The sequence below is a fragment of the Camelina sativa genome, chromosome 14, assembly GCF_000633955.1.
Source record: "Camelina sativa cultivar DH55 chromosome 14, Cs, whole genome shotgun sequence".
NCBI lineage: Eukaryota > Viridiplantae > Streptophyta > Magnoliopsida > Brassicales > Brassicaceae > Camelina > Camelina sativa.
Genome location: NC_025698.1, coordinates 12,824,244 through 12,833,813, shown reverse-complemented (window position 1 = coordinate 12,833,813; position 9,570 = coordinate 12,824,244). Strand labels below are relative to the sequence as shown.

General features: G+C 38.5%; 4 protein-coding genes across 4 annotated transcripts in view; 3 read left to right on the top strand and 1 right to left on the bottom strand.

The window, feature by feature from the left end:
- The window catches only part of LOC104743532 (phosphoenolpyruvate carboxylase 4-like), a 6,909-nt gene extending 6,475 nt beyond the window's left edge, over positions 1-434 (top strand). The window contains exon 21 of the mRNA XM_010464600.2: positions 4-434. Within this exon, the coding sequence (XP_010462902.1) occupies positions 4-249 (246 nt within the window). The 3' untranslated portion in view covers positions 250-434. The remainder of the gene's footprint in view (positions 1-3) is intronic.
- LOC104741260 (probable isoprenylcysteine alpha-carbonyl methylesterase ICMEL1) lies at positions 568-3,679 on the bottom strand. The gene is made up of 11 exons (XM_010462067.2): positions 3,149-3,679; positions 2,918-2,994; positions 2,727-2,796; positions 2,548-2,628; positions 2,369-2,443; positions 2,138-2,239; positions 1,919-2,059; positions 1,516-1,581; positions 1,263-1,406; positions 1,075-1,165; positions 568-987 (listed from the first exon to the last, which is right to left on the bottom strand). Exons 1-11 carry the CDS (start codon positions 3,568-3,570, stop codon positions 835-837), a joined length of 1,422 nt encoding a protein of 473 aa, XP_010460369.1. The 5' UTR covers positions 3,571-3,679; the 3' UTR covers positions 568-834.
- On the top strand, positions 4,428-5,651 carry LOC104743530 (F-box/kelch-repeat protein At1g24800-like). The gene has a single exon (XM_010464599.2). The coding sequence runs from the start codon at positions 4,428-4,430 to the stop codon at positions 5,649-5,651; it is 1,224 nt and encodes a 407-aa protein (XP_010462901.2).
- On the top strand, positions 7,299-8,230 carry LOC109128673 (F-box/kelch-repeat protein At1g24800-like). Its single transcript, XM_019235504.1, has 2 exons — positions 7,299-7,556; positions 7,628-8,230. The coding sequence occupies exons 1-2, from the start codon at positions 7,299-7,301 to the stop codon at positions 8,228-8,230; spliced, it is 861 nt and encodes a 286-aa protein (XP_019091049.1).

Sequence of the window (9,570 nt, the reverse complement as noted above, 5' to 3'; positions counted from 1 at the left end):
GAGCTCAGAAAGGAACTGCTGACTACTGAGAAGTATGTGCTTGTGATAAGCGGCCATGAAAAGCTCTCGGAGAATAATCGAAGCCTGAAAAAGCTGATAGAGAGTAGACTTCCGTATTTGAACCCCATGAACATGCTGCAGGTTGAGATCCTCAAGAGGCTAAGACGTGATGATGACAACAACAAGCTCAGGGATGCATTGCTCATCACCATTAACGGTATTGCAGCTGGAATGAGGAACACTGGTTAAGACACACTTTGGTCTCATTTTGCTTTGTTTTGAACTTCTGTGTGCTCGCAGAAAAACCTCTGCATATGACTCGTTTTCTTCTTTTCATCGTATCTACTTCCTTGCCTCTCTATTGTGGTTCTGTACATTAAACCGTTGGATCTTAAGTAGTGAACTGCAATAGAATCACGAACAGTTTAAGTCTAGCTTAATTCGTTCGGCTGGCTTTGTTTTCTCGTAACTTCTTGGTTAATGACTTTGGTTTGGCACTTTGTATAACGGTAGAAAAGTCAACAGCTGCCCAGTAGAGAGGAAAGGGGACGACCGAAGATAGTCTAATGATACAAAAAAAAGTCAATAAAGACTTGTTGTTTCTTTAATGCATCCGTTGTTACAAATAACACACCGTGTATGACAAAATAATTCAGCGTATTACAAACTGGGATACAATATCATCAATTCTTCCTCATCATCAAAGTTCAAACATCTGTCGTTAAAGTATATTGGATCTGCTTCCTTGTTAAGTAATATGCACACTGGCGGGTCAGTATCTTGGAAGAAGAAAATTTACTTCATCTGATCTTTTGGGAGATAAGAGTGTCGGAGTTAGAACGGACTGACCCAGTGAGCCAACTTCAACATGAATTCAGGCACAAGACGCCTTCTGTCTACGCTTTTACCACTAGCTTCTTGATCTTCTCCCAGAACTACTGATACTATATCTTCAAACATCTCGTCTTTGCCACCTCTCATTGGATCCTAACATAGACAACCAAGTTTCTAGATCAAAATATTGAGGTTTTTGTACGACCAGACATTCAAATCTCAAAAGACAGGCTACTGTACCTGAAGAAACAAATCCGTGTGAGTTTTCCCTTCGTAAAGGATCACTTCTGCTTTCGCTCCAAGCCTCTGGAGGGTTTCCGCAAAAGATTTACTGCAGAGAGAATGAGCAGAAGTTCAATCATCATATCAACCGTCTGAAATACATGAGATACACAAGTACACACAAGGTTACGACAGTTTAACCATACCTTGCATCTGAAGGAATTGAGTAGTCAGCAGTACCATGGAATAGGATAATAGGTGGGAGACGAGCAATGATGTGTTTGAGATCTGGGTTTTGCACAACTAGTTCAGGAGAATATTGCCTTAATGATTCCTCTCCTTCCATGATGCTGAGGAAAAACAAAAGTCACAAATAAAACTGTAAAATTCCAGGCTGCTCTACTGGCCAGGTTGAGTAGCGTAGGCAACACCAAGATTTGAAAGGAGAAAGTATTATACCTTAGAAAGATGGAACGGTACAGACCCCTGCTATGGAAGTGGTCCACAAGGCACAAAAGGTTGTACCTGTAGATCACGATCACGAAGTTTGTTAAAAATAGACAAACAGATGATGTGTGGCCTCACATTAGAATTTTTTTGGCTTTAGTTGGATAGAAGGCAGGAATCTACTTGCTTCTTTACGTTAATATTTGACCACTTCTTCAGGGTTCAATAAATTGCCTAGCATTTCTACAAAAGACCTTGGTGGCGAAATAAGAACTGGAGTTGAACATAGATGTGTATACTCAGGTAAGTAAAGAAACTTGTTTTTAACAAGTTCTTGACACAATCTCTGAATTCCACAATGTATGGTCACTGTCATAACAACTGTTATTCGAGCAAAAGAAAGGATCCTACTTACCCTCCAGACAGACCAAAGTAACCATTTATTTGTCCACTACTCCAAGAGACACTATCCCCCTCCCCTGACTCTTTAATGACCTGCTCAACAAGGGTGCAAGCCGCGATATGTGCACCAGCAGACTGACCCATCAGATAAATTCTACACCACAAAAAGATAAAAACAGTGAGCACGAAATCTAAAATTTAAGAACTTCCATGTCTAAGACAGGATTAATACCTATTTGGATCACCTCCATACTCAGCAATATGATTGCAAACAAATGAGATGCCAGAAGAAGCATCCTTGACCATGTCACTAATAGATCCTTGCGGAAAATTCCTGTGAGATAGAGAAATTGGAAATGAGATCGAGAAACTCTAAACGAGAACTGATGGAATATGACAGGAAACCACCACATTCATTGCACAGCAAAAAAAAAAGAAGAAGAAAAAAAGCACGCATAACTACCTGTAATCAATGCATGCCACAATAATATCTCTTTCCGATAACTGCTGTCCCAAAAGAGAACCCCACGCCTTATAACTGTATCAACACAAGACATTCTGTAAGGAAATACTCAGTTCTTTTTCCTCTTCCTCAACGCATAAAGATGAAAATAGTGTTCATAGGGAATCATACTCACTCACCCAATAATCCAGGCTCCACCAGTCACAAACGCCACAACTGGTTTTGGACCATTGGAGTTCCTAGGTAGATACAAGTCAAGCCTAAAGAAACAAAAAAAAAAAAAACTTAGATCACATCAACATACAAAATCCAAAATATCTTCATAACATGAACAGAACCAGTAAAAAGAGATTGTGACCTGTTTCTTGGTTGATCACCGTAAACTATACTTCTGCGAACGTAAGGAGAGAAAAAATAGTAATATCCGACTGCAAAGTAAACTCCAAACCTTTAGCAATGAAACTGAAGGTTACTAACTCATAAAAAACAGAGATAAAGCCCTGATTAGTAGATCCAATCCAACAATAAAAATGTCAACAAAGTCCAAACCTTGAATAAAGCCAGGCATTAGTAGAAATGCATAACATCCAAGTGCCATAAATCTTGTAATCCATCTATAACCTACCCTGAATCAATAGTTTTCTTTGATCAGTGACTAACCAAATCATTAACCTTTGCAAAATAAAAGATCATCTTTTTAGAAATGCCCAAGGAGATCAAAGCGCTAATTTCGTTGGATTCAGCAAATGTAACAGAGAACGGATCTAAACAGATAGATACCCAAGATAGCTGAGGAGCTTCAAGCAAAGACGAGTCAACAAGAAGGTCTCTGCAGCGGCGTGTCCAACCTCCTGACCAATAGTTTGACGGTCTCCGCCGCTATTACCACCGTCGCTACCATTAGTATGATCTTGAAACGCAGAGAGACAGTTATCGCTGTTAGATCGTCTCCGTCTGTTTTGAAACCAGCCAGTTAACCCACCACCGTTCTTGGCAGTGACGGCGCCGTTGAAGCTAGAAGCGCGGGAGAGGAGAGGCTTAACGGAGTTGTGGTTATCATCAAATCGAGTAGAAGAAGAAGAAGAAGAAGAGAGGAGGGTCGTTGAAGGATCATCGTAGATCAAAGACTTGAACATCATCTGCGTGGATGATGATGAGGATTTAGGTGGAAGTTGTGAGATTTGGAGAATCTGCGACGGCATTTTCCTCACTTCCGGATCCGTTTTTTTTGGCTAATTTTAGGGTTTCCTTATCAATTTCCGACGAAATCGGAAAGAATCGTAAAAGGGGAGAGAGGACAAAATTGGAAATTGATGATGTTATATGGGAGAAATGTCAGTTAACCGCAATGAACCAATTGGGTCTTTTTCTTCTGACATATGTTACGCTTTTTGTCTACCAATTAGACTACAATATGCTTAAAAGTTAAAACAATACAAACCCACTGCACAATATGCATAAGTAACATTGTAATAACGAGAAAACGATTTTGTTGTTGTTGTTGCTCTTCTTCATGTAGGAAAGCTTGAGGTTGATTTAGAGACCAAAATGAATCCAAGGAAGCAATATTAGAGAAAAATAATCGGAGACCAAGAAAAAGTAACAACTCTCACTGTTCTTAATTAGTTATATTATTTGCCAATTCAAATTCATGTGCATCAACAAGATGCAGATTCCTAGATTTATATATCCTCGTCTCCCATTACCTTGAAGTCTCTTCCACTGGGAGTGAAAATTTGAGTTGTTCTTGATTGTGATCTTGCAACGACAGGTCCTGTCAGTCTTCTTTTCTTAACCTCTCCTCCAACATACAAAAATATATACAGTAATACCAAAAAATTTGTTTTTGAACAAAAAATATTGAATAAATTTTCCACATAGAAAAAGGATAAGAGTATGTTTTTACGAAAAAAAAAAAGGAAGGAAAGAACGTACGTGACATATATATTTCATAATTAATTGTATGTGTAAAAAAAAATACGTATAGAGAGAAGAGTAAAAGAGAGAAAGATAGCCCTAATTTATATTGTCCAGCGTCGATCTGGCGAGAGTTGGAAGAATGACGAAGAGGATGTGCCAACTTCCACCGAAACTGGTTGGGGAGAAAATACTCACAAGGATTCCGATAACATCCCTGAGAGCAGTGCGATCCACTTGCAAGTTATGGAACGATTTAACCAATGATTGGGTTTTGGGTAAAGCAGCGGTGACGAGGCAGCAGTTTGTAGGGTTCATGACGATGGATTCCAAGGTTTTTTCAGTTCGTTTCCATCTCTGCCGCAAGCACAAGGACGACGAAGACGAGTTGCTTGATCTATCTATAAAGCAGGTAGATCTACTTAATGATCAAGTTGAGATATCCAAAGTCTTTCAATGCGATGGCTTATTGTTATGCGTCGCCAAGGACCACTCGAGACTCGTGGTGTGGAACCCGTACTTGGGGCAAACAAAGTGGATTGCACCAAGAACAAGTTTGCACAGACTAGACATCTATGCTTTCGGATGTGATGACGACAAGAACAACCGTAACCACAAAATCTTGAGGTTTGTGGAATATCCGAGAGAAGGCCTTCTCAAGCACGAAATATACGACTTGAGCTCTAACTCATGGAGGGTTCTCGACGTCACTTCCGACTGGGAAATACAGTTTTATCAACGCAACGTGTCTTTGAAGGGAAATTCTTACTTTTTTGCTCAAGAGAAATTAGGTTTTGGTCCAAATTTCATGATCATAAGAGAGATTGAAGATTTTTTAATTTGTTTTGATTTTACAAGAGAGAGATTTGGACCACGTCTGCCTCTTCCGTTTCACTCTTATGTCGAAGAAACTGTAACCCTCTCTTGTGTTAGAGACGAACAGCTCGCTGTGCTATACCAGCGGTTGCATCCAATTACATTGGAGATTTGGGTTAAGACTAAGATTGAGCCAGATGCGGTGTCATGGAGCAAATTTTTGAACGTGGATATGAGACCACTCACTGGCTTCCAGTTTGACGTTGAAGCTGGGAGCTTCTTCATTGACGAGAAGGAGAAAGTCGTTGTGGTTTTCGATGTAAAGGAAAAATACCTCCAACCCACCAAGACCTTTGAGTACCACCATACAGCTTTCATCATTGGAGATGATGGGTACTATAAATCCGTGAGTCTCCGAGAATCTCCAGATTTCGGGAAGCCTGACAAGACGGGGCAGTTTCCTTATCCACCACTTGTGTGCTCTTTGTCTTATCGTCCAAGTTTAGTGCAAATCAACCTACCGGGCACAAGAAAAGAAACAGATGATTAATTAATTATTATTACCTTGTTCAAGTTTACTAATCTTTTTCAAGTTTCTAGCATTTGTAACTTCTCGTTCAATTGAAAGGACACTATTATGAATTGTAGTTGCACCATCCTCAAGCAAAGCATGACATGGGTTATCAATTCTGATGCATCCAACCATTAAGTTTCCAATTCCCTTGGTCCTTCTTTCCGAGACTAAAATTTATGCTAGTAATTAGTTAAGTAAACTTGGTCCACCACCCGTGTCTTGTGCTTTGTCTGATTAGCTGAAATATGTCTGCCTCGCTTTGTTCTTTGTGGTTTCTATCCAGTATAGAAAGTGGCTTTGGTTGAGTTTGTCTGTATGTTCCTGATAGTTTAGCTTAAATTTCTTTCTCCTCTTCATCAGATTCCTCGCTAAAATCATCACTACTACACTGTATTCTAGACGTCTTTGTATCTATCTGCTTTAGCCTTTTTCTGTGAAGATTTGTCATCTTCACTAACCTGCCAAAATAAACAACATGCACATGGTTAATGTCAATGAATGAAATATAGGACATAAAAAGTTGATCGAAAAGATTCTTAATTAAACATAAAATAGGAAAAGACTAATTAATTACGTTTTATTAGCACAGATAAATTCAAGTTGTATTAGTACATATAACGTCAATATCTGAATAAACGTGATGATCATGAGATCTCGTAGAAGTATAGAAGTTAATTCATCAGAGCTTGCAGCCTTGCTAGTAGCAGGAGAATAGGTTTCTATTTTCATAAAAACAGAGGTAACTAGGGACCCGTTAGAAATTCATATATAAATGATAAACAAAATTAACAGCTAGTAAATAAACAACACTAGCTAAGCGAATAGAAAACCAAAGATATTAAAAGTATGAGAACAAAGTTACCACTTTCCCATCTTTATAAGGATGAAGAATCAATAGCCGCAGGTTTAACTGTGATAGCTTAGCTTCCTGGATATTACACATTACCAAACACACAAATGAGTACTGTCCGTATTTGAAACACAGAAGAAAGAGTCGGAAACACTTATGAGTTATGAGGTGCGTACATCATCAAAAGTCATCTTGTGAGCTGAGGTCACAACAAGAGCTGCTTCAATCTAAAAAAATAATTCGAAACACAAACAAAATTTTCAAATTTGTAGAACAAACAGGAACAGGTAGCTGCGTAAGGAGAAGAATGAAGAAGAGATTAACAAAGGAGAAGCTAGAAGTTTACTTTGATGGTGGCCATTGGAAAAATTTTAGGAGAAAAGAGAAGGCGTGCGATGATAGGTTTTCGAAGGAGCAAGAACAGAGAATTTTAATTTATCGTAAGGATCGAAGATGTATTTATTGCCAAGAACCGGCGAAATAATGAAGGGTCCGTGGTTGCANTTTTTTTTTTTTTTTTTTTTTTTTTTCTCTTTTTGATGTCAAAAAAATTGTTTTCACTCGAAAACCGAACACGGATTATGGCACGTTACAAAAAGATGCAACAATAATATCAAAGGAAAAAGGAAAGGGAAAAGAACTCACATATTTGTCTATATAAAAGAAAAACCCTAGTTTCCAATTTGCAGCGTGTTGGTCTTATTATGTACACAACAAACAGAGTACAACGGCAAAACCCTAATTTGTATAATTACAGCCTTTTGTTGAAAAGAATGACGAGGATATGCGATCTTCCGCCGGAATTGGTAGGGAAGATATTCACCAAGATTCCGATAACATCTCTGGGAGCAGTCCGATCCACTTGCAAATTATGGAACGCTTTATCCAAAGAGTGGGTTTTGGGTGAAGCAGCGGCAAGGCAGCAGTGTGTGGGGTTCATGACGAATGAGTCTAAGGTCTGTTCATTAAGATTCGATGTTCAAGGAATCCGCAAGGGAGAGGACGAGGTGGTGGATCCATCTGTAAATCAGGTAGATTATTCAATCAAGTCGAAATATCTGAAGTCTTTCACTGCAACGGCTTGTTGTTATGCATCGTCAAGGACAAGTCTAGGCTCGTGGTGTGGAACCCTTATCTGGGACAAACAAGGTGGATCGCACCAAGAACAAAGTTCCACATAGGAGACATGTACGCTCTAGGATATGACAAGAACAACCGTAACCACAAGATCTTGAGGTTTTTGGATGATAAACATAAAAACCTTCTTGAGTACGAAATCTACGACTTGAGCTCTAATTCATGGAAGGTTCTCAAGGTCACTTCCGACTGGGAAACAGAGTTTTATCAAGGCAGCGTGTCTGCCAAGGGAAACACCTACTTTCATGCTGCAGAAGCGGCTGGAGTTGGACTCAAACATATCTTGTTTTATTTTGATTTCACGAGAGAGAGCCTTGTACCGCGTCTGCCTTTTCCGTGTGATGAACAAGTGTCTAACCCTTATAATGAAGAGCCTTGCTTTTATGATAAAGTGACAGTGACTCTCTCATGTGTTAGAGAAGAGCAGCTCGCTGTGCTATATGAGATGAATTATGAGGATAAATTGGAGGTTTGGGTTACCATTATGATTGAGCCCAACGCTTTGTCTTGGAGCAAGTTTTTTAATAGTGGATTTAAGCCAACACATTACCCCTTATGCTCGGTTTAACGAGGGAGTTGGAGCCTTCTTCATTGACGTGGAAGAGAACGTCGCTGTGTTTTTCGGTTTACACGACGGTCTTATACCCACAAAGACCGCTGAATACCCCACAGCCTTTATCAGTGGACGAGATGGATACTTAAAAACTGTGAGTTTCGGAGGGAGTCCCAGTATGGTAAGACTGTAGTTTTACCCCCCGATCGTGTACTCTTCTTCTTATCTTCCAAGTTTAGTGCAAATACAACCAACCACGCAAAAGGAAAAAAAGAGATGATTAAATTGTTTGTTTACTCCAGCCATCAGATATATTAATTTCGTTTCTATTTATCATCTAATGAAAGACATGGTTTTAAAAAAAAAATTGTTTTCATGTTGTTTTTTAGGTTAGCTCTCGTTCTTTTGATTGTTCTAGTCACTTATGTTCAATCGTAGAAATGACTAACTATACCATAACTGAGAAGTGCATGCACCTTCCGCAAGCAAGCATATGCATATGACATGGTTTATTTATCGGTTCTGTTACATGAACCACTGATTAAAACCGAATACTATTGTGTCATTGTGTGTGACAAGCCTTTGTGCGCTTCAAAACTCTTGATTTTGGTTTAAGTTTAAACGATCTTGGCATGATCTCTTCGATCTTCTTCACACGCAGATATATACACAAATCGTTTTTTTTAATTGGAAAATTGATTTTTTTATATCCAAGAAAATATTGACATTTAAGGAGGAAATAATTAGATTTATAGAAAACGAAATCTTCTTAATTTCCAATCACAAAAAAAAAATAAAAATCTTCTTTTCGATTAAGTCAACCAATCACGAAATTCAAAAAGTCTATAAAATGCTGAAAACTTCTTAATTAGTTTCCAATATTTAAGTTGATGCATTAAAAAACCCCAAGACTTTTTGTTCATGCATTTAAAACCCCACCCAGTTTCCAAATTAAGAGATTACAGATTGAAATCTTTCAGATTCTTTACCCTTTTCTCTTCAGATTTCTTTCTATAATTTCCACAAAATTTAATCTTTAGATTTCCTTTGTCTGTCTCTTCACCAGATTTTTTCCGAGAAATTTCTCGGGAAATGAAAAGGTGAAGAAGAGACTCATAAACTACGAGGTCGTCGGATACAATCAAAGGTATCATTGTCTCTTTGTCCATTTCCCCTAAAGTTTTATCCTGGGTACCTCTGTTTTCACATGTCATCCTCATTTTGACAGCCAAAAAATCCCAACTTTATTCAGTGTAATGCTCTTGAGACGCATCAAAATTTGGCCTTTCTTGCTCCTATTCAAAAGACATTACTTTAATATAATTTCAGGGTTTTAGAGATTCTGAAAGTCTGAT